This window comes from Vulpes lagopus, chromosome 14 (genome assembly GCF_018345385.1).
Source record: "Vulpes lagopus strain Blue_001 chromosome 14, ASM1834538v1, whole genome shotgun sequence".
In the NCBI taxonomy this organism is placed as follows: Eukaryota; Metazoa; Chordata; class Mammalia; order Carnivora; family Canidae; genus Vulpes; species Vulpes lagopus.
Genome location: NC_054837.1, coordinates 23780754 through 23806121, shown reverse-complemented (window position 1 = coordinate 23806121; position 25368 = coordinate 23780754). Strand labels below are relative to the sequence as shown.

The 25368-nt window shown below is 34.6% G+C and overlaps 1 protein-coding gene across 2 annotated transcripts in view; it reads right to left on the bottom strand.

Moving 5' to 3' along the window:
* MED13L (mediator complex subunit 13L) overlaps positions 1 to 25368 on the bottom strand; it is a 302281-nt gene that overhangs the window by 135567 nt on the left and 141346 nt on the right. For both annotated transcript variants that reach the window (XM_041728660.1, XM_041728661.1), the window contains exons 3-4: positions 16654 to 16738; positions 2737 to 2820 (exon numbers count right to left, since the gene is read on the bottom strand). In XM_041728660.1, coding sequence (XP_041584594.1) covers positions 2737 to 2820; positions 16654 to 16738 — 169 coding nt within the window. The remainder of the gene's footprint in view (positions 1 to 2736; positions 2821 to 16653; positions 16739 to 25368) is intronic.

Below are 25368 nucleotides of genomic sequence, written 5' to 3'. Positions count from 1 at the left end.
AACTAAAGTATAAACTAGCCACATAAATTATTTCCTTTAATCTTCACAATAACCCTTTAGTAGTAGTAGTAATTACTATAATCAACTTACCTACAGCCAAAAACAAAGTTCACCTCAGGAAAACTAAACAACTTGACCAAAAGCAAGTAACTTCTTAGGAGAGGCATGGGATGTGATCCCTAATCTTCTAAATCTAAATGCACTCCTCCACAGCATCACTCTCTGTCCATCCAAAATGATTTGACCACTATAAGGTTCTGTTTTCAGCATTCAACAAGAGGCTCTATTTTCCTTGGTTTGTTTGTTTTTGTTTAAGATTTTATTTATTTATTCAGGAGAGACAGAGAGAGAGAGAGAGAGAGAGAGAGAGAGAGAGAGAGAGAGGCAGAGACATAGGCAAAGAGAAAAGCAGGCTCCATGCAGGGAGCCCAATGCAGAACTCAATCCCAGGTCTCCAGGATCACGCCCTGGGCTGAAGGCAACGGCTTAACTGCTGAGCCACCCAGGCATCCCAAGAGGCTCTATTTTCCATTCAGAGAATAAAAGTTGGATAAAATCATCATACCTAACAAAATTTTATTATAGCAAATGCCAACTTTTAAAAACAGGTTTTATTTCATTTATTTGAAGGGGAGTGGGGAGCAGAGTCCTGGCTGATCAAGAGCCTAATGCAGGGTTCCATCCCATCCCAGGACCTGGAGATCATGACCTGAGCCAAAGGCAGACACTTAACCTTATCTGAGCTACCCAGGCACCCCAGCAAATGCCAACTTTTTAAAATTGAGTGTTTAGTTTAAAATTTTGGCAATTGTTGCAATACCCCCTAAAATGGCTTTTCAAGATCATTAACATTTCTATACTAAAATAAAATGAGTTCCACATTCAACCATGGGTAAAAAAAAAATCTAAAGATAATAAGATAATTCAATTACATTACTCAGAAATCGACAGCCTTCCAGTTGCAAATCAAATATCTAAATATACTATGTAAGTATTATTTACATCTGATTTGCTGAAGTTAGGAAGACCTCTGGGATGTAAATGAAGTACAAAGATATATAAATGTTATATAAAACATATTTGGTAACTACATTTGACTTCAAACACTAGTTTTTACTAATAAAATACTAACTGCTACTCTTTCAATCCCTATTTTATTTCCACATTTCCCGTTCACCTCTAAATTACTGTAAAATCATCATACAAGTGCTTATACCTACTGTTCAAAAGTTTTAGGACTGGCTCTGTTAGTTCAGCATCTGGCCAGCTGTCAGAATATACACTGAGCATAGGGAGGCACACAGGAATGAAAGGTATCACTGTGCCAAAGCAACTCCACATACAACCATTCGCTTATCAACATGAAAGCCCAACTTAACTCAGAAAATCAACATCCTCTATAAATATAAGGAAACACTAATATCATGTCCACAGAACAAATGTATTAGTTAGACCAAATCAATATAAATAAAGGAAAAAAATTCCTTTCTATCAAGGTATCTGTAAACAAAACCACTTTTACACACCCATACACACCACTACTCTTCTAAAAAGCTTTATTATCCTTTTCAGGCAAACCTTGTTATACATAACACCTACTTCCTATTTAAATACAATTTTTAAAATAAATCCTAAAGGATTTGAAATGTACTAAGAAAAAGGGAAACTATTTTAAATAAGTTGATGGTGATTTGGCAATAATAATAATAATAATAATAATAATAATAATAATAATAATAATGCCAGTCCCTAATTTATCTGATTTGAAAAATGAAATCCCAATTTTTATAAATCAGGCTTGGTTAATGAGATAACACAATCACTTCATCAAAGCTTTAAGACATACAGGTTGGAGAGAAGGCTGCTAATGTTAAGTAAATCACTGGTAGAAACAAGAAAGTAAAAGTTCCAAAATAGGCAAGAGCTGCCAACCAAAATTGTGGCAAACTACCTAAAAACTACCAACCTTAGAGCTACCATGTAACACTTCAACAGCTCTTATCTGCAGCCAAAAGCTGGAATCCTTAGCTTGGGGCAAGTTCACACACAGCAAAATAGAATTGAGACTGTGTGTGCTGCTCTTCAGAAATGAAATAATCACCCATCAACTTATGACTCAAATAAGTCTATGCTGTGTTCATAGGTAAGTGAAAGTAAATATTTGGTTTTGAAGGCTTTGGTTTTTCATCCTGGTTTGACTGATCTAAAATTGCATGCTTGCTCAGTATAAAGGACTGCTTTTAAAGCCATGCATACAATAAATGATGGTTAAAAGTTTAGGATTGTTCAGAAAGTAATTCATAGTCCTGGTTTGAGAAATCTCAAAAAACTATTCACCAACTTTTAAGGAGCATCAATCAATTCTATAAAAATTATCAGCATTTAAATTCAGTTGACTATTTTTAAAGTTACAACATATAACACTTTCAGGTAAAAAGACTTTAAAAAGGACAATAAAAATAACAAAATAGAATATTTTAAATTCCAAATAGTGTAGTAAGAAGGGGCTCGAAAGACATGGGTCATTGATAATCTTCTTCCTAGTCCAATTTCCAATATTTTACAAAAATTTAAGAAAATATTTAATAAAAAGTGATCCAGCAATCTATTTTAACACATCTAAATTACTAAGATTATTGGAAAATAAATAAATTAGCTGCTTCCTCCACCACTTCCTACAACATCATAGTTGTGGTCAAGCAAAAGGAACGAAAACTTTAAAAGTATAAGACTCACCTTTTGTTGACTGGTTTTTCATCCTTTTCATAGGGTCGGACAAACCACTTCCCAATCCTAACGAAGTTCTTATCCATTAGACACCTACAATAATTACACCAAGAATTATATTTATAGTTTCAATAACAAATTAGCAAGTCACTGAATCAAGTAATTGCAGATGAGCTATACTATTAAAAATAAAAAACATCACTAATACTTTCAAAAAGGTTTTCTTCTCACTTTAAATTTTTATGTTATAAAGTGCTGAAAGGACTTTCTGACTTTGGGCATAAATTTCTATTATGTATTATTCTTGCACGTGTAAAAAATTATGCACAATTAACTGGTTGATATATTCCTGAAATGTCTTAAGCTTCCAAATTACTTTAAATCCAAACACACTTTTGCCCTATTTCAATTCCTGGGTCATCAAGAATGTTGGGGATATAGGCAGCACTCCTTAGGAGTACCTCAAAGGTATTCTTCCAAGTTAGTGATGCTCATTTCACAAGTTTTAATGCTGGCTTTCTGGCTTCACATGTGACATGCAATGCTTTAGCAGAGACCTCAGAAACAGAAAACAGAAGCACTGCAGAACCTCTTCTACTTAGGTATTTTTCTCCTTTTTTTTTTTTTTTTAAGACTTTTTACTTATTTATTCACGAGAGAGGCAGAGAAAGACGCAGAGATGTAGGCAAAGGGAGAAGCAAGCTCCGTGCAGGGAGCCCAATATGGGACTCGATCCTAGGACCCCGGGATCACACCCTGAGCCAAAAGCAGATAGATGCTCAACCACTGAGCCACCCAGGCGTTCCAGGTATTTTCTTTTGTAGGTGTGGTGAAGCACATGGCTATGGCTTGGCAGGAAACAATGAACTGAAGCCATTTCTTCAATGGCAATTAGCAGCTTCCCTCATATCTAAGTTGTGCCTCACTTCTGTTTCCAAGCTGTATTATGTACATTATGTTTCAATGTCAAATTATAGGGTAAATCTTTCCGAAGACATGTTAATGGTAATTGAACTCAACTCATATAATACCAAAAATGCACACAATTCAACTGAAGTGACAACAATATAGACAGCTCTGACCAAGTTCACTCATGTGCAGGCATATGAAAACTATATCATAATTGCCATCTGGCCAATTCCAAGATGCCATCATTTGCAAGGAGTATCCCTGATTTTTAAAATATAAAAATGTGGGAGAAAATGTTCATTTTGAAATTGATGAAATACAGTAATCCCCAAAATCATTCAATGAAATGACACATATTTTGCAAGAAATCCTGTCAGAAAGTTGGATATAATTCTTCTATCTACCTGTAAAAGAGCTATATAGCAATTCTTTATTCAATATTCAGGCAATTCTGCACATGGCTCTTGCCTCTGTAATTTCCATGCCATCAAGAAGGATGGAAACAAGCTTTCACCCAACTCATTACAGGTTAGATGGGGTAGTAAACAGCAATAGTTTCTGCTGGCCACAATGTAAATCCCTGTGGGCAGAGGCCAATTTGGAGCACTGCTGCATCAAAAAAAATCACTGGCTTCAACTGCTTTTATTTTGAAAATGAATCTCTACAATCTTCCTTGTTCACAATGTAGAAAATCATTTTCAAAGCTACTCAATCTGTTTTCCTAAGATTATAAATTAACTTGCTTTTAGGGTTAAAGACTACGTGACTATATTAAAGTTAGAATAGAAAATGTGGAATACTCAATAACATGGAAGTACTCAAGAAGCAAAACTGTAAAAGTATCTCCACAGTTTATACCCTAGCTCAGAGACTTAACTGTATTCTTCAGGCAGGCAGGCAGGCAAACAGGCAGGACGGATGGATAGATGGAAAGATATTTCCATTGAAAAACTCTAGTGTTTGGTAACAGGTTCCTTCCCCCAATAATACTACCAATATCTACCACTAGAATCCCTACTACCAAGACTACATTTGATTACCAGGCACAGTATAGCATTTAATTACTGTAATATCTATTATGAGATGGATGTTACACATGTCAATTTTTGTACATGAAGAAGCTAAAGCACAGAAAATGTTACCTACAGAAAGTCACATAGCTAACTGATAGTAGAGTGGTCAGTAAGTCCAGGTATATATCTGAACACAAGACCACAACATTTATCACATATTATTAACTCTCATGCTGTCACATTTCTCTAATTCCTTCCTCATTTTCAAAGTCCACTTGAATCCTGTAATTGATGAGCCTATTTAATGTTTCTGTATTCTCTAAGGGCTGTTTATTAAGTTGAAGGTGTTCTTAAAAATCAATAATGCTTATTAACATGAAAGCAATGGGGCATCTAACAAGTACAGAATCACATCAACACTAAATGTGGTCTTCTACTGACACACGTCCTCACTTAATAAATACCACTTTAAATAAAGTATTCATACTCTCATATACGTCTTAAGGCCAAAATTCAAAAGAATCATTTATTTAATAACAGGAAAAACAACATGAATTTACAATTTATGGACAGAAAAAAAAAAACAAGGCTTTAGATAATATAATATGAAAACAAAAACAGATAAAGTATCCCTGAGTAAAGAAGAAAGTGTAAAGTTTATTTCAAAACCCTTGTGCTTCTATCTCTATTTGCTTATTTCATTTCAGTACAAACAAGGGGTTGGGGGCAAAGGAATAGCACACAGCCAAGACTACTCAAGTACAAAGGCAAAGAGTGAAAAGCTAATGAAAATCCTAAGAGTCTAACTCTCTATGCTAACAAATCTCCTGGAGTGGGGATGCCTGGGTGGCTCAGCAGTTTAGTGCCTGCCTTCGGCCCAGGGTGTGATCCTGGAGTCCCAGGATAGAGTCCTGCATCAGGTTCCCTGCCTGGAGCCTGCTTATGTTTCTGCCTCTCTGTCTCTCATGAATAAATAAATAAAAATCTTTTTAAAAATTTAAAAACAAAACATATCTCCTGGAGTTCCCACTACAGATCCTACTTCTTTGACAGGCAATAAAAAAAAAGTCTTCAAATGTCATGTTCAGCAGTGATACAGCAGAGAGTTAGCAAAGTTACCAACAACCCCAGAAAAGGTTGGGATCAAATTAGTGAAGTCAGTGAGTACTGTAGCACTGACCCTCAAGCCAAGAGAGAATTAGTTGCTCGGTTAGATGTAAAGGTGGGCAAGTAAGTATGAGGACGAAGTTTCTTTTCACTCAAGAAACGAGTAAAAAGAACTCAACAACTATCACCATCAATTTTTACACTTGTCAATCTCCCTAGTCTTAACTACAGTTGACCCAAAAAACAAACTTCACTCAATTTCTCTCTTTCACACTCTCTCTCTCTCACAGAGTCAAAAAGAGAAAGAAAGAGACAGAGACAGAGAGAGAGACAGATCCTGCAGGACTAATACAGGAAGTATTTCCAGATGGTGTTTTGTACTTTAGGTTATAGGAGGAAATGAGAGAGGAGGGCTGTGTCTTTGCTGAGGAAGACACTTCTACCACCTGATTGACAATTGGGACCATGGTGGCTCAAGAGCAAGCTTTTAATACTGAGGGACTAAGCCCTTGGTTCTCAATCATTTTTGGGTCATGATTCTACTGTATAAATAAATCCACTCAAAGTTATTATAGACTCTTTCTCCTGAAAAATGCATAGAAGAGCAAAACACTGCATATAATTCCACAGGATTGGTGAGCCCTTGAAAGCAGATCCTAGAGTGAGGACTTCCACACGGAACACTACCACTGATCTTTACTAACCTGCTTCGGCCTGGAATCCCTCTCCCATCTCACTCTATTCCATCCTCCTCGAATTTAATTCTGTTCATTTTTCTTGTCCCAGAATAGCCTGCACAGCATTCTAACATCTACAAATCAGCAATTTTATCACCAAACTGTAATAATTCATTTCTATGGCTCTTTCTTCCCACGAAACTATGAGAAATCTGGGGGGCAGACACAGTATCCTATTTCCTGGCAATGTTCAACAAATACTTCAATGCCTATTCTGTAATATGCTTTATGTTATGCTCTATACTAGTAGGTGCTCAATAAACAGCTGAGAAATGAATACTCTATACAAGGAGTATTTTCCTATTCACAACAGTGTTATTATTCATGTTCACAATCACTAATCGTGGGCAGCCTCATCCGATTATTTGAATTTTCTTGTGTGTTTATGTCCACAGCTAGTGGAGACACTCAATGTTGGGATGGAAAACAAAATCTACATAATTCACCTTTTTTATAGCCCATCAGCTCTCACTCCACACTAAAATCATAATAGATACTCAACATGTAGGGAATCACATAAATGCCAAAGAAGTTTAGGAAGATTAGTACAACTGTCCATATACTTTAATTATACCTGAACAGAATTAAATCTTTTTAAGATAGATAATTCTAAAGTATAAAAACTAAAGAACATGAGAAATATAATTTTCCCTTTTCATATTCTAACAACCTTTATATTATTATTTTTAAGGAACAAAATTTATATTTAACTTGACAAATACAACCTATCAGACACTCCATTTACCAAAAACTTTGCTTCAAACCAACATCGTATAGAGCAAAGAATGTCAGTTAACTCTAATTGTTCATTTGGTAACTCCAGTCATGTTATTGAAATTTTCAAAATCACCTTACTATTATGATATGACATAATTCAGTAAAGTAGAATAATATTATGTTGCAAGTTCACAATGTCACAATGTGATTCCAGATTTATAAAATATTCTTTAACCAATAATTTGAGGAAAGTATTTCTCTTCAGAAAATAATTCCCTGCCCCCCTATCTCCCAAAAATCAATGTTTCGAAGAAGAAAACAGCCGCTGAAAAATGAAAATGAAATCAGGTTGTGTGTCCATGTGTGTTTATACACACACACACACACACACACACACACACACACACAAACACATACACACATGTGTTTCTGGGCCACACCATATGGCTCTAATTAATTAACTACAAGACCAATTTAACTTCAAAGTTGGCAAGCCCCAATCTCTAATCCCAAAGCTATGGCAGATCTGGTATAAGATTACAAGTGCCACAGCAGTAGCCACAATCTAGCTCAGCAAGCTTTTTCCTAGATGGGACCACTGGCCACTGGCCACTGGCTCTGGGTCCTTCAGTGCACCTCAAATTATGCAGATGTGACAGTTTTCAAATATTAAAAAGTCCAAGAACATTGTCTCTCTACCACACTCTGAATCAAAATGCACTTTAAGTGTTATTATCTGGATATGGAGCTGCTCAAACTAAATTTTATATAATTTCCTAACAGAAATTCCTCACCAGCATCAAAGCCTTTACCTCACCACTCCAATCTATAACAAACAGACATGCAAAAAACCCTCCTTCCTAAAAATTATCTCCTTCCTAGAAATTATTCCCAATTCCCAACCAAATAAAAGTCCTATAATTTAAAAGCTGAAGAAACCTTTTTTCAACTGATCCCTTCTATCTTCATTATTTTGGGTTTCTCCTGTGCCTTAGTGGATGCTGTCTCCTCTGGCCAAGTAAACGCTGTCATTTCCATCCTTTCCAAAATCTCTTTAAGGTTAGGTGTTTTTGTAGGACTCCCTTTATCTGAAAACGTCCATCCTATTGCTGTTCCAAAGAATCTCTCCTCTAATTTCAAACTTTTAGTTTGAATCAATCCCATCATCTAGCCACAAAATTTTTTATTTTTTAAAGTCTTAACCCTTTCTCTGTCCTTAAAATATTAAATAGATAAATTGACTGGTCTTACAGTGAACATGTTTCTCTCTAGAAATTTACAAGTAGATACATGGTTTTATTCATTTGTGTCCGTAATGTTTATAGTGATTCTTCCTTTAAAAGAATATGCGCCTTAGCTCTAAAAACTCACTTCTCTACTTCTTTTAGAGAACTGCACACTGCCACAACTCAATAAAATGGAAATTTATTGATTACTCATTTCCTGCTCTATTACATTATACCCAAGGACTCTCAATGTTGCAAATTTCTATCACCATTTCTTCAACTAGGCCTGTACCTACCATACTGCTCTAGTGAAGATGGTTTTTTACCATCTAAAATTTATTATTTTTAAATTTTTATTATTTAAAAATTTATTTTATAATAAATATTATAAATATTTATTTATTTTTAAAATCTTATTTTAAAATATTTATTATTTTTAAATTCTTGAACCAGCACATCCAAGGACAGTGCTCACTTGCCCTCTGATGTTCACCTCTGTTAAATCAAATACCAGAGACACTGAAAGCTAACAATACACAAACATAATGCTACTGCCATCATAATTATAATTCCAACTTTCTCCATGTTACTTTTACTGTACGTTTTCAAATAAATATCTTCCCTCTAAACACCAACTCTTGGCAAACCAAGAAGCTCTGGGCCAAAGGCAATTTTACAGCTGTGTTATAAACTACCATGGGGTGACTATGCTGGCAATCTATTAGGAAAGCAGCACCAGTGGACTACTCTGAAGGACCATTGTTTTACAAACGTTCAATACTCACAGATTAAAGTCTCCCTAAGTAAGTATGGACAGGATAGAGCATAAGAGCTTCAAAAAACCCATGTAATCTTCTATTGTGTGCAAAGCAGTGATCTGCACTTTAGAAGAAAAAGAAATACCTTTCTATCAAAATCAGCTTATGTGTTTTATTCTAAAAAACTTAAGACAATTAAAATTAAAATATACCACATTTAATGCCAATTTGACAGGATTATGCCAGACATTTTAAGCATTTCTACAAAGCTATATGAAAACAAGATTTTCCTAAATCCCACATGTAATGCAAATCACTGAGGCAGCACTAAAACTCTGGGTGATATGAACTGCACATATTTCCTGGCTTTTTTCTTTTTTAACAGCTCTCCAACCCAATGATTTATTTCGCTGAGGTAGAGTTAGGTAAGAAGGATACAGTATACTATGAAAACTATACCAATTACAATACCACAGGTGTAATAGCCACTAAGGCTGCAATATTAAAAATGCCAAATGAAGAAACTCCCGCAAAAGATCACAGGTTTTAGTTTTCCATAATCTCTCCACAGTCTAGGTCCTTTTCCATTAGTGAAGATGAGGCAGCCTAAACTTGAAACACAAAGTGTAACCTTTGAGAAGTTTATTGTCAATACATAACAAAATCCCACTAAATTGCAGAGACTGATGAAAACTATCTAAATTGGGGCATTATCAGAAAAAGACAGGAAAATCAACAGAGCCTATATAAGTAAAAACAAAATTAATGGTATTTTATCCTGCCAGGTACTTTGCCAAAAAGGGACAACCTATCATTAGGAAAATAACAAGCATACTTACTGTCTCAGAAAAAATAAGTGTGATTGCATCATCTAAACCAATAAAACTTAAAAGACCCAAACACTTCATATACTAAAATTCTGATTTAAAAAATCACAAATGAAGAATATACCAAAAGAAGCCAATATAGCTCAAAGTTTTTAAAAATGTGTATAAATAGATGCATAATTACATTTTGGAAACATATCTGTATTTTAGTAATATAACCAATACCAGCTTGGAGGATAGATTATGAGAAGGGAGAAGACCTCAATTAAGTGGTAAGGTAGATTGTATCTGTTCCCAAACATGCGCTGTACCTCCCTGTCCCATTAACATCAAGTGCAGCCATGTGACTTGGGTACTTCCTACATATGGAGAGAGAATACTTTCTCATCCATATGATTTTAAGTTTGGTGGCAAATTTCTCAGCCAATGAAACGTGAAGAGAAACAGCATACACCATTTGTAAACAGAGGCTTCAATGAGCTAATTATGCATTTTGCCATTATTACTCTTTGCTCTCTATCAGAAGCCCAGCAAATCTCTGACAGGTCTACCCCATCAACAAGATTCTTGCCTGGAGGCAGGGGGATATAAGGAGTATTACTCTTAAATGACACAGTAAGCAAATAGCATGAGCAAGAAATAAACTTCAATTGTTATTAAGATAGTAAGATCTTTCTGGTCTTCTTTTACTGCAGCATAACTGAGCTTAAACTGACTATAGAAGAGGTCATTGCAAAACTTTATCAAATACTTAACACGTCTTAAAGCAGGCCAGTGGCAGTCAAAATGAAGAGAATGGGACTGGCTAGAGGGATATCTAGAAGGCAGAGGCACAGGGCTTATTCAATATTATATAAGAACCATAAACCAAACAAACAAAAAACTTTAGGTACCAAGATATTAAACATGAGGATTAGATAAATTATATATGAACCCGAAAGAACAGGATTAAGATTTTTTTAAAAAACAATTATGGGAAACAGATTTCTACTCAGCATAAGACTTTCTAACAATGAACTTTCTAACATCTAACTAACTAAACATTCTAACATCTCTCTGAAGATGAAAAGAACTCCTCTAGAAAGCTGTCCTGTCAGAATCCAAGCTCAAATAACCAGGAGTGTTCAAGGAAAGGAGGGATGACCACATAAAAAAGGGTATTACAAAATGGGATTCCAGAATTATCAAGGTGAAGGCTAACTGACTTAATGTTGTGTCCAACTCTGAAAATATTATTAGCGATATTTCTATTAGCTAATACTAACAGCAGTTATTCACTTACTGAGCTCTGATAACGAGAATGGTAGGGATGCATCGGTGGCTCAGTGGTTAAGCGTCTCTCTGCCTTTGGCTCAGTGTGTGATCCCAGGGGTCCTGGGATAGAGTCCTACATCAGGCTCCCTGGAGGGAGCTTGCTTCTCTCTCTGCTTATGTCTCTGCCTCTCTCTGTGTGTCTCTCATCAATAAATAAATAAAATCTTTAAAAAGAGAGAGAGAGAGAGAAAGGTACTGTACTGAGCAAAACAATCCTTCACCACTTTATAGGTAAAGAACAAAGGGCTCTTTGGGGTACCTGGGTGGCTCAGTCAGTTAAACATCTGCCTTTGGCTTGTTGTGATCCCAGGGTCCTGGGATGAAGCCCCACAGCAGGCTCCTTCCTCAGCGGGAAGCCTGCTTCTTCTTCTCCCTCTGCCTGCTGCTCCCCCTGCTTGTGCTGTGTCAAATAAATAAAACTTTAAAATGGGGGAAAAAAAAAAAGGAACAAGCGCTCTGCAAGCTTAAGTCACTTGCCCAAGACATATATTAAACTGGCAGAGCAGAGATGCAGAAGATCTTCCATCTCTGAAGGCAATGAAGAAACGGACTGCTAGCAATATGCGTCCCTATAAAGATGTGATATTACAGCCAGATGTGTTAGCTTCTATCTGACATCTTAAAGGAAAATACTCTTGAATAAGCAACAGTGAGGTTTTTGGTTTTTTAATGAACAGATGACACTAGACATATACAATGCAGTGTATGCAAATACTGAGGAGCTAGAGGAGGAATAATGAAAGGTAAAATGTTTAAAGTCCTATTACCTTAGAATTTAAAATATTCTACACACATCAATATAGTATTACCTCAGCACCAATCAATAGCAATAAAAATGAAATTACCTTATTCTGTGTTATACAGTGTTATCTTTTTGTGTTATACAGTTATACAGTGTTATCTTTTTGTAGTGAAATTATTTTTAATAAACGACTGCAGTAGCTCACCATTCTGTATACATTAGCAACTACTGCCTTTTGGAAAAATGATCAATTTATATTACTCCTACTTAACTCTAAGTGAGAGACTCTCTTTTAATTAAACAAATCCATATGCTTAGAAATACAAAAAGCAAAAATAATAAATCAGTAGTATAAGCTGTTAAAATGTGAATTGGGAGGAAAAAAGAGTTTGAGAAACACAAACACCCTGCAAGTGATACATTCCTTGATGATCTGCTTCAATAACCTCAATTCTGGCTTTCATGCTAGAAACACAAAATACCTGCAATGGGAAACCCAGTCGATCTTTCTGAATAGAAATGGAAAAGCATAATAGAAAGTAGCCAGGAATAAGACAGTAAACTGTATTTCAATAAATCTGGGTTGTAAACAGATAACTAAGTTACAGCAAATGGTCTAGGCTAGAGACAAACAAAAGGGCAAGCATGTGTTAGCCAACCCAGATTCTAGTGACAATGAATAAAGAGAGCTAAAAACAACCACTTAAGATGATTCCTTGCCTCAAAAGCAGGGGAATTTTCACTTACACAACACAGCTACTTAAAGTTTGGTGAAAAGAAAACGTTATTTTGAAAGACAAAGGAATTATTACAATTTTTCAAAAAAATCTCAACCTCTCCATTCTAATTGTAGGAAAGGAGTTAATAATATGATTAATTATTTTCTAAATGAAATACTGTTTTATTTCAAAATAAAGTCTTATAAGAGGATCCAAGTCAAAGTATGCAGAATATATTTATGGGGAAAGGAATTAACAATTCTTCAACAGTAATAATAGGTTAAATATTATGTGGCACACATCACAGACATCATCCAACAAGAACTCAAGGTACACAGTATCCTGTACTTAATGTAAAGGGTGTTTACTCAGGCTTAGTGAGGTTAGGGTAACTGTCCAAGTAACAGACTATGAAATTAAACCCAGATCTAACCCAAAGTTCTTCAGAACTATCTGACAATTTATCGTATAACATACTGCATATGTCACAATTAACTTTCCTATCAAATAATAACTGAGATTAACCTGAACTTTAGTTGTTGTTGTTGTTTCAAGATTATTTTATTTTATTTTATTTATTTTATTTTATTTTATTATTTTATTTTATTATTTTATTTTATTATTTTATTTTATTTTATTTTTTATTTTATTTATTTTATTTTTTTATTTTATTTTATTTTATTTTATTTTTTTATTTTATTTTTTTATTTTATTTTATTTATTTTTATTTTATTTTATTTTATTTTATTTTATTTATTCATTTCATTTATTCTTATTCTATTTTATTTTATTCTATTCTATTCTATTCTATTCTATTCTATTTTATTTTATTTTATTTTATTTTATTTTATTTTATTTTATTTTAGAAGGAGAGAGAGAGCAGGAGCAGGGAAAGAAGCAGACTCCCTGCTGAGCAGGAAGCCTGACTCTAGGGGCTCAATTCCAGGACCCAGGGATCACAACCTGAACCGAGGGTAGACACTCAACCAACTAAGACACCCAGGCACCCCCAGAAATTCAGTTTTTATTACAAATCTAGGATTCATGACCAAAGAATAAATGAATTATCTGCATTTTTGTTCACTCTGTTTTTCTGTTCTAATTTTCTCCCATTTAAAACACAAAAGACTGAAAAGAATACAGTTCAACCACAAATTAATTAATTAACATTCTGTAAAAAAAAAAAATTAAACACAGCTTATTTTTTAAAAATGTATTTTGCTCCACATACATTACAAACTTACATTAAAAGGACTCTTTAAAAGATGCATTAAGCCAAACTGTGGAAGGAGCCTCGGTGTCCATCGAAAGATGAATGGATAAAGATGTGGTTTATGTATACAATGGAATATTACTCAGCAATTAGAAACGACAAATACCCACCATTTGCTTCAACGTGGATGGAACTGGAGGGTATTATGCTGAGTGAAATAAGTCAATCGGAGAAGGACAAACAGTGTATGTTCTCATTCATTTGAGGAATATAAATAATAGTGAAAGGGAATATAAAGGAAGGGAAAAGAAATGTTGGGAAATATCAGGAAGGGAGACAGAACATAAAGACTCCTAACTCGGGGAAACCAACTAGGGGTGGTGGAAGGGGAGGAGGGCGGGTGTTGGAGGGGAATGGGTGACGGGCACTGAGGTGGACACTTGACGGGATGAGCACTGGGTGTTTTTCTGTATGTTGGTAAATTGAACACCAATAAAAATTAATTTAAAAAAAAAGAAAGAAAGAATCAGGAAACAACTCAAATTTATCAACAATTGAAAAAATAAATTTCAAAAATTAAAAAAATAAAAATAAAAAAATAAAAGATGCATTAATTATTATACAGATAATAAGAGCTTTGTTATGGCATCAGAGTATATAAACAGTCAAGTTTCCACATTTTCCTGAAGGGACTTTGTGTGTACTTTGTTTTGTTTGCAGTGGGAGAGAGAATTACCAAATATTTGAAATATTTGAGATTCAACTTTCAAAATCAATGCTTCCAAAATATACTGCCTTAGTAACAGATGGATGGCCTCTAGGTCTACTCCAAGCACAGAAGTGGAAACTGAAGTTCAAAATGAAAAAGATAAATTTGGTGGGAAAGATCTTTGAGTGACTTAAATGGTGACAACTGCAGCTTAGGTCCTCTAAGCATTGACACAGTAGTGACATTACCATAACTAGCAGCTCGGATAAGGAACTGAACAGTACCAGAATGTCCTTTCAGCTTTGATTACCTGAAAGTACCAAATAAAGACTCAGAAAGAGAAGTGAAAAGGTTTTTTTTCCATAGAAGTTCTTAATTAATCCATTCTTTATCATCTGTTTTTCCCCTTAAAACACTATCTGAGCCAGAAATACACTGTTATGCCATAAAGTAAGGAGGCACTTGAACAATGAGAACAGGTCCAATAGCCATAGACTCCATCATGAAGGGGCTCCCCCTGGCCAAATCTGGAAGAATTTATGAATTGAAATAAATGATGGTGGTAATAAATTATAAATTATAATCCACTGACCAAAACAGAAATCCATTTCTCCAAATTTGTATAGCTAAAAGGGAGATTAAAACACACATACAAGAATCCCTGGGTGGCTCAGCGGTCTGGCACCTGCCTTTGGCCCAGGGCCTGATCCTGGAGTTCCGGGATTGAGTCCCACGTTGGGCTCCCTGCATGTAGCCCGCTTCTCCCTCTGCCTGTGTCTCTGCCTCTCTCTCTCTGTGTCTCTCATGAATAAATAAAATCTTAAACACACACATACACACACACACACGTACATACAAGAAAATGAAAAGCACTTCGTTAAAAAAAAAAAAAAAAAGTCCAACAATGGAAGTAGAAAGAATGATAGCATTTGAAAATTATCATTTCAGCCATAACTGTGCTGATTTAAATGACAGAAGATAAAACACATGAGTCAAAATGTGGTAACAGGATAATTACACAACCTCATTGTATCTGGCCACAAATTACTTAATAATTACAAAGAGAATTAACAAAGGTCACAGTTCACAAGTACTTATTAATTTACAGTGTAGAAATCTGACAGAACACCACCCCAAACAAGTGATCAACAATGTTAATATCACTGACATTGAAATCATAGGCCTCCTGCTTTGATATACTGAGGAGGACATGACATCACTTCTATGGTATTACTACAAAATGCATAACCTAAATCTAATCATGAAGAAACTATCTCAAATTGAGGGACATTATATAAAACATATGGCCTGAACTCATACAATGTCAAGAAAGAAAAGGAAAGGCTAAAGAACACTTCTAAATTTAAAGAGACATGAAAACTAAAATGTATGATCATGGATCAGATCTTGGGGGGAAGGGGTTTAAGATATCAGGGACATAAGTGGGACAGTGATAACATCAGAGCTGAACTACAGATAAGATTATGGCATTTTATAAATGTTAGATTTCCTAATTTTCATAATTGTACAGTGTTTACATGAGAGGATATCACTGTCCTCAGGAAATGTACACCTAAACACTTAGGGGTTAAAGAAAGAACACTCTCAAGTGTGCAAATGACTCTTGAGTGGCTCAGGAAACAAATTTAAAATACACAGGTTCGAAGTAAAAAGGTAGGCAATCACACAAACTACAAAGCAAACTGGGTAAAAGAAAAACTATTGATGAATCTGAGTAAAAGGATATATGAGGCTGTTTCCTGAAACTTCTTCTAAGGTTGAAATTATATCAATATAAAAGAAATGAGATGTATATAATTTTATCTTCATAAAATTGTATGCAAAAGCATTTTGAGAATTACAGGAAAGCCTGGGAACATCCAGCATTACACTTGGGTGTCTCAAAACAACTGTTATGCTATTCCTTCTCTTACCTTTCTAACAGATTGTGGATTGCTTTGAAGAGCAGTGTCCGACATTCATAGGAAAGGCCATTTTCCCAGAGTCCTTCTTCCACAACTGAAAAAAAGCAAAACAAAACTAAAAAAATTGAACCAGTAAGAAGAGCATTCAAATAAAAATTAACTTTCAAAACATTTTTCTAAAGCAAAGTTAATGAACTCATTGAAATGAATTATCTTGCACAGAAACTGAGAAAAGAAGTTAAATACTTGCCCAAAGTCATAGAATACCTATGTACAGAAGGAAATAACATGTTTCAATTTTAAAGTCTTCAGAATATGACCATGGTACAACCCTTCTCCAGTAAAAATCTTTACAATCCGGGGGATCCCTGGGTGGCGCAGCGGTTTAGCGCCTGCCTTTGGCCCAGGGCGCAATCCTGGAGACCCGGGATTCGATCCCGCGTCAGGCTACCAGTGCATGGAGCCTGCTTCTCCCTCTGCCTATGTCTCTGCCTCTCTCTGTGTGTGTGTCTATCATAAATAAATAAAAATTTTGAAAAAAATCTTTACAAACCGATTCTTCAAAATTTGAAATCATCTGAAATTCTCAAATTAATCTTTCTACCTAACAGTGCAACAAAGACAAATTTTTTTTAAATTCTATTTAAAGATAACAAAATGTCACAAACTATTGCTAAGGTTAGCTTCTGTATTTTTAGAGAAAAAGTGAAAGGAAAAAATATTCAAAAATGTCAGTTATTCAAATTTCCTTAAATGTTCTAAAGGCAGTATCTCAATAGGACTTTAAGGACAGAATTTTAGGAAAAATACCAGGAAATAAAATCTTAATTTAAGATCAGATTTCCTAAACTCCTAATTTCATTTAAGTTTGACATTTTGGGAAATATCATATTTGCCTTGGAAATATAGCACTGAGGGGATCCCTGGGTGGCTCAGCGGTTTAGTGCCTGCCTTAGGCCCAGGGCGTGATCCTAGAGTCCAGGGATTGTGTCCTGGAATGGGCTCCCTGCATGGAGCCAGCTTGTGTCTCTGCCCCGCCCCCCTAGCCCCCTCTCTCACACACTCTCTCTCTCTCAAATAAATAAACAAAATCTTTATTAAAAAAAAAAAAAAGGAAATATAACACTGAGCCACAAGTAACTCTAACATCAAGAGAATCCAATAGACTAACAATGCCTCATGCATTCCTAACATTCTTTTCATATATAAAAGGATATAAAACGCCTTGGAGAAGACAGCTAATTTCCTTTTAAATTATATTAGTTCAGTTCAAGATAACAAAAAATTGGAAGGATGGAAACGACATTTGCAGAAGAAAATTTTACTTCCTTTTACTTATCTTGACAAAACCACTCACCAGAGAAAATTTTGAGAATTAAAACACACGTTAAATCCACAATGCATTTGTAATGCCTTTACCACACCAACAGACATCTCAAAATCTATCTCCAATCACATAGAATTAGAAAAAGCGTATTTACATTCATGGATTTTATCTAAAGGACTTCCTTTAAATGATAAAACCGGATAATATTTTTTCTTAGTATGTCAGATAAGCTTTTGTTTTCCTGCCTGTGTGGCTAACAATGATTTACCAAATTTTCCCAAAGCAACCTCTGTCAGAAACATTTTATTATTTATCACTAAAGAAATGGAAATAAAGTACAGCAAATAAACATTCCTGCTAGCAACAGACTACTTCTGTTCAAGACAAAATAAGCAAAAGTTTTTACAATCCTGAGGATGTCCTGAATCTGTATTCTCACACATTTATCTTCTAGATAGAGCTTTTCCTGGGTGAGAAAGAGAGCTAACATTTCAACAAAATGACCACCTCATATTAATTTGATTTTCCTTTTTAATGTGTCTCAGTGACTATAAGACACTATCAAGTTCAAGAAGCATGATTTTTTTAAATACTGCTGAAGGTGAAGGGGTGGAGGTAAGCTGCCAATTAAACTATAATATGGCTTTTATTACTTAGGATTTTTAATTTGCAATTATTTAAAGAGCTCCTTTACATTTATTGACATGTTTTTATTTTTCTTGAAATATGCTTTAAAGAAAGAGAGTGAGCAAGGCTGAGGGGCAGAGGAAGAAAGAAGCAGACTTCCCAATGAGCACAGACCAAATGCAGGGCTGGATCCCATGATCCTGAGATTATAACCTGAGCCAAAACCAGGAGTGGGAGGCTTACCTCATTGAGCCACCGGGTACCCTATTCACATTTTTTTTTTCAAATATCATTATTGTACATACATAAAACATATTATAAGCACCACCCCAAAAAAAGTTAAAAATGCCTAAAACTTCATCAGCATTTAGATGTTGACTCTTCTGAATCACGTTTTGACTCGTTACTAGTGTCAGTGTTTTTCTATGTAATAGTCTTTTGTGTCATAAAGTGTTAGTGATGCAGCATTTGTGAAAAGAGTCCCACTCTTCTAAGGTTTTCTTCCAAGTTGGTGACATCTATTCTGCACATTGTTTTAAAATATATATATATTAATTAAAAATCTTCAATCATACTTTAAAAAAACAGACCCAATAAATTCCTAACCCAAATTATCAACATTGTGTCATCTGCTTCAACCACTCTGCTTTTTTTTTTCTTTTTGTTCTTCTTGATATAATTTAAAGTATGTACTCTGCCGTTCATGGAAGTTGTCAAAGTTCTCAGTCAACAACCATAACTCTATTTCTTCCTCAGATGGTCCTGAAATACTTTAACTGAAATGTTTTTTAAGTGTTATAGTTGTCCAATCATGCAACGTGGAATACTAAAAAAGTTTCAGCAATGTCAACTACAATTTTTTATCATTATAATTTTATCATGATTTCAACAATTTTAAAATAGACTGAAGAATTGGGTTTTTTTGTTTGAAAAAATTCTTAGAAGAACAAACACAAAAACCTACAACTAACATATTTAATGATAAAGGACTGATTATTTTCCCCTACTATCAAGAACAAGGCAAGGAAGTCTGCTTTCACCACTCCTGTTCCAATTTTACTGGAGGTGTCATCAACCAATACAATAAGGCAGGAAAAAAAATACCAGACATACTAATTGGAATAGAAGAAATAAAACATCTCTATTCACAGATGACATGACTATGAGAAAATCCTATAGAATCAACAACAACCAAAAAAACAGTAGATCTAAAACTGAGTTTAACTAGATCACAGAATAATAGGGTCAACAGAAACAAAAAAGAAAAAATCCTATTCCTATATACTATAATGAATAAGAAACTGCATTTTTTAAGATTATCACTTATAATAGCATCAAAACACATGAAATCCTTGGATATAAAACCTACAAATTATGTACAAGATCTAAATGCTAAAAACTACAACACTGATGAATGCAATCAATGAGACATAAATAAATGCAGAGGTATATATTGATCATGGACTGAAAAAGTTATTATTGTCAAGATATCAATTCTTCTAAAACAGATCTATAGAGACAACTCAATTATAATTTAAAAAATCTCTAAAGGATTTTCTAGAGAATGAGAAAAAATGCATTTATATGACAAAGCAAAGGAACTAGAATACCTTAAATAATGCGGCAAAAGAAAAATATAGCTAGGAGACTTACATAACCTGATTTCCAGATTCACTATAGAACTAGAATTGACAACATGGTGCGGTACTAGAGATAGGATACACAGATCAACAAAACAGTATAGCCTACAAACTGACCCAAAAATATATGATCAATCAGCTTCCAAAAAAGGTGCAAAGGCAGTTCAGTGGAGTAAGAACAGTTTTTTCAACAACTAGAACTGAAATAAATGAATATCCCTATGCAAAAAAAATGAGGCTCAAACTATAGGTCACATCATATAGAAAAATGAACCCTGAAATGTAAAACCTAACTAAAACTATAAAATTTCAAAAACACAAGAGAAACTTTTTATAAGATTAGGTTAGCAAAGATTTCTTAGATATGACACCAAAAGCATGATCCAGAATGAAAAACTGTTCAACAGAGCTTCATCGAAATGAAAAACTCTTCTGCTCTTCAAAAAAACACAGAAAAGTTATGTTCAGCTACAGAAAAGCCCTTTAGTATGGCTTAAAAGAAAAACTGAAAATACAAAGTGCTAGTGAGCATACAGAGTAATTGTAATGGGCATATACTGCTGATAACAATGCAAAAATAGTACAGTCACTGTGGAAAATCTGACTTTGGCAATTTTTTCTGCAGTTAAACATACACTTGCCATGCAGTCTAGCATCATCCATCTTAGGGGTGTCTGTGCTCGATTGCGCACAGTCGTATTCAAGTAAAATAAGAAACTTGTGTCCACATGGAAAATTGTAGCAAATATTTAGAGCTGGTTTGTTATTGTTTTCCCAATAATGCCAGGAACCGGAAAACATCCAAAAGTCCCTCAACTGGGAAAAGAACAAACAGCAGACAATTCATACACACTGGGATACTATTCAGAAATAATGGAGGGGGGAGCGCCTGGGTAGCTCCGACGGTTAAGTGGCCATCTTTTGATTTCGGCTCAGGTCATGATCTCAGAGTCTTGGGATCAGCCCTTTATAGGGCTCCGAGCTCAGTAGGAAATCTGCTTGAGGATTCTCTCTCTCCCTTTCCCTCTGCCCCTGCCCTGGCTCCCATGCTCATGGGCACAGGCACATGTGGGTTCTCACTCAAATAAATAAGTCTTGGAAGAGAGGGAAGGAGGAAGGGAGGGAGGGAGGGAAGAAAAGAAAGGAAAAGAAAAGAAAAAAGAAAGAAAAGAAGAAAAGAAAGAAAAGAAAAGAAAAGAAAAGAAAGAAAAGAAAAGAAAAGAAAAGAAAAGAAAAGAAAGAAAAGAACTACTGATATACTCAAAATATGAATGAATGTCATTATACTAAGCGAAAAAAGCCATCATACTTAGAAAGCCACATACTTTAGGATTCATTCATATAGCATTCTCACAAAGGCACATTTAAGGTAATGTAAACTGCCTCATGGATTCTTATTCCCATTCCCATCCCTAGAATGGCAGTGGTTGATAACAAAGGGACATGGGAAATTTGAGGGATTATGGAGCTGTTCTACATCTTGTTTGTCATGGAGGTTACATAACTGTGTACATTTGGCAAAATCTGTAGAACTATACACTAAAAAACTTAAACTCTTTTACTGCTTTACATAAACTCTTTTCACTATTAGACACAGCTTCTGAACCTAAGCCATTATAAATATACTTACATTGATTTCTTATATATTTTTAGTGCTGAAAATGAGAACAGAATATGAATCAGAAGGACTCCTACTCTAAAGTTCTGCACACTGAACATGATTTTTTTTATCCAAACAATATGGTTTATTTGGTTAACCTTCATTCACAAATTATTTAAAGCAGAAAAACAAAACACAAAAAACAGTTTCACCCACAAGAGACTACAGACCAGGGATGCCTGGGTGGCTCAGCGGTTGAGCCCCTGCCTTTGGCCCAGGGCTTGATCCTGGAGACCGGGATCAAGTCCCACAGCTAGCTCCCTGCATGGAGCCTGCTGCTCTCTGCCTGTGTCTCTGCCTGTCTCTCTCTCTCTCTCTCTCATGAATGAATAAATAAAATCTTTAAAAAAAGAGACTACATACCAAAGTGGTCCACCCCTACAATACAATCTACTATAAATTGTATTATATACTTCATATTAAATATTGCAAATAAGACAATGAGAACAAAAATTTCTCTAAAATTTTTTTAAATACTGAAAATTTGAAAAATATCCTCAATATTATTTTTTATATGGTAATTCTCATATCTTCCTTTATATTATATAAGTTTATATAAAGTTTAGGCACCAATGTAATAACACCAGAAGAAAGTAGTAACACAAAATAAAATAAATCAGATTACATCAAGCTCTTATTTAAGTATACCAAAGCTTAAGAAACAACAGAAAATTATAAATTATAAGTCAGCCAGTAAAATTTAAAATATAAGTCAGCAGAGGTAACTATTTGGACTTCATATGAACATCTAAATTTCATCTTACATATAAAGATTCAAGAGTAGTCAATTTATTGGAACTCAACAACTGTAATCAAGGATAATCCCTCTAGTAAATAATATCAATTGAGGCCATGCATTTAAGGATTTTTATTATTTTATTTTGCTACCCCTTTAATTTACCATTTATATACATCAAGCATACTTGTGGAAAGGAGCAAAAGTCAGACCAAACTTTCTTATCTACTTCATGTGCAAAATTTCCAGAAATACAAGAGCAGCAGATGTTTCAATGAATCTCTAAAATGCCAAAATAAGTTAAATCTAGAATAGCATTTTTGGAATATAATAGATATTTGGCCAACACACACTGGCCCACAGTTCTTGGCTATGTTATGCCTCAAGTATCAGGCCAGAAAAAAGGAATGCTCTCAAAAAGGCTAATATAGATTTTGAAAATCACTTGTAAGGCAATAACAACTTTGAATACTTTGCAGCATAGCTAACAAACATTAAAAAAATATATTAAAATAACAGTAAGATAAAATAACTGATAGTCAAGGTTGGTTTTCTACCTAGGAAACAATCTTTCTCAATTTCTGAGACTTTATTCTGTGTGCCAAGCTTCAAATCAAGCACTACCTATCAATAGGGGCTGGCGATGGGGAGAATGTTTTTTCACCACAACACTATAATACAGAGTAAAGGACATGTACCCACTCAGTACCTGACTTCTTCCTATCCCTGGGAATTGCCTATCCCATGCTGAGTGTCAAATATGGTCACCTCTAATGAGCTGAAAGCAGACGCTCTCTTCCATCCTGTCCTGCAATATGGACAAGGATATATATATGCTGAAGTCCACTAGCTGCTCCTGCACTACACCTTTGGCTCTGGATCTAAGTGACACAGAAGAAAGTAGACACAGAGAGATATTTCTGTCACCACTAGAAATAGCAGCTGTAAGATCAAGTTTTTGATGCTTAAGTAGCAGAGGTACTGCAGCATCCAGTGCTTAGTGGTGATATCACTATTTATTCTCATGAAATCAATTCTGCAGCACTGATCCTAAAATTGACAAACAGTTCTGTGAATACTCAATATTCTTTTAATCAATTCCTTTTCTTATTTGCAACTAAGAATTCCAACCAATACAGCTTATTCTAATCTCCACTTTATAAATAAGAAAACTAAGGCTTAAAAATCTTAAACTTGCCCAAGGTCACACAACTAATAAATCCAAGAACTAGAGTCATATGTAACTATATTCAGAATCTAACAGGATCAAATGTATTTTACATCTACTTTTTATAAACAGTAAATATAAAAATTAGTCCATTAAAAAAAAAAAATAAAAAAAAAAATAAAAAAAAATAAAAATTAGTCCATTAGTTAAAATTCCACAAGAGGAAGCAATTTATTTTCATAGCTGAAGTGACTAGAACATATCAGATATTCATAAACATGTGTTGAATTGACCTAGTATTTTATGTGCACATACCTTTACTTCATTGGATTTGGCTTCAATCTAAAATCTCCTTATATCCAGTTAAGAGGATTAGTGGCAAAGATGAGATTCAAGCCCAAGTTTTCTGACTCTAACACCCATGCTCCTTCCACTATACCACACTTAGAGCTATGTTAATCCTTCCCATCCACCTTTTACTCTGAATACTAGCTACAAAGGCAAACTTCAACATTCAAGTCAAATTTCCCTCTGGATCCACAATTTGCAACTTAAATTAATGTTTTCTAAATAGCTGCAAGTAATTTTTTTCAAATGTTAAGCAAAATTGAAATTGCTTCTGCAATCTATTTATACAACTCCATGATAGTATCAGAGAAAAGCACATTTTAGCTTTTTAAGCTAGTTTTTTCTAAGATATCTTCCTCCCAAAGTGAAATTTAAACCAACTTTCTTTCCATTTGCTTGATATTTAAATATTTCAGAAAGTAAGGGGGGGGGGGGCATGAACTAGGTATTAGGTAGTCTAAATTAAGTTTCTATAAATGACAGGAGATCCATTCACTACTTAATTCTTGATCTCCTTTCCAAGGTGGCCTAGAAGAAAAGCGTCCACCAAATTTGTAAGAAAGCTTGCAAATGCTAGACCCCATTTTTATGAATCCCACAATCTCCCCAGGGTATGCTGTCTCCATTTTTAAAATTAAAAAAAAAAAAAAGCCTAATTCTTTTGATTTTTCCAGTTTACATATAAATGCTTATTAATTCCTTAAGAATATAAAGTAGCAATAATATAAAGTAGCAATTATATTCCTTAAGAATATAAAGATAGCAGTAAGACTATCTCTACAGGAGACTTTTTTTTTTAGATTTATTTATTTCTTTATTTACTTATTTATTTACTTATTTATTTATTTATTTATTTATTTGAGACAGAGAGAGAGGCAGAGACACAGGCAGAGAGAGAAGCAGGTTCCATGCAGGGAGCCCAATGTGGGACTGGATCCTGGTACTCCGGGATCATGCCCTGAGCGGAAGGACAAGGCTCAACCGCAGAGTCACCCAGGTGTCCCTACAAGAGGACTTACATCTAAATCTACTTAGATGTAATGGAAGAATTGTACTAAAAGTTTGTTAGTCTCGAAAAAGAAAGCACCAAAAGACCTAAAATGTGTATACAATAAATGATTGGCAAGATTCAATTAAAACAAAGAATTCCTAAATTAAAACATTCTCTTGTTTAAAAAAAAAAAAAATTCTCTTGTTGTTATGTGGTCTATTATAGCC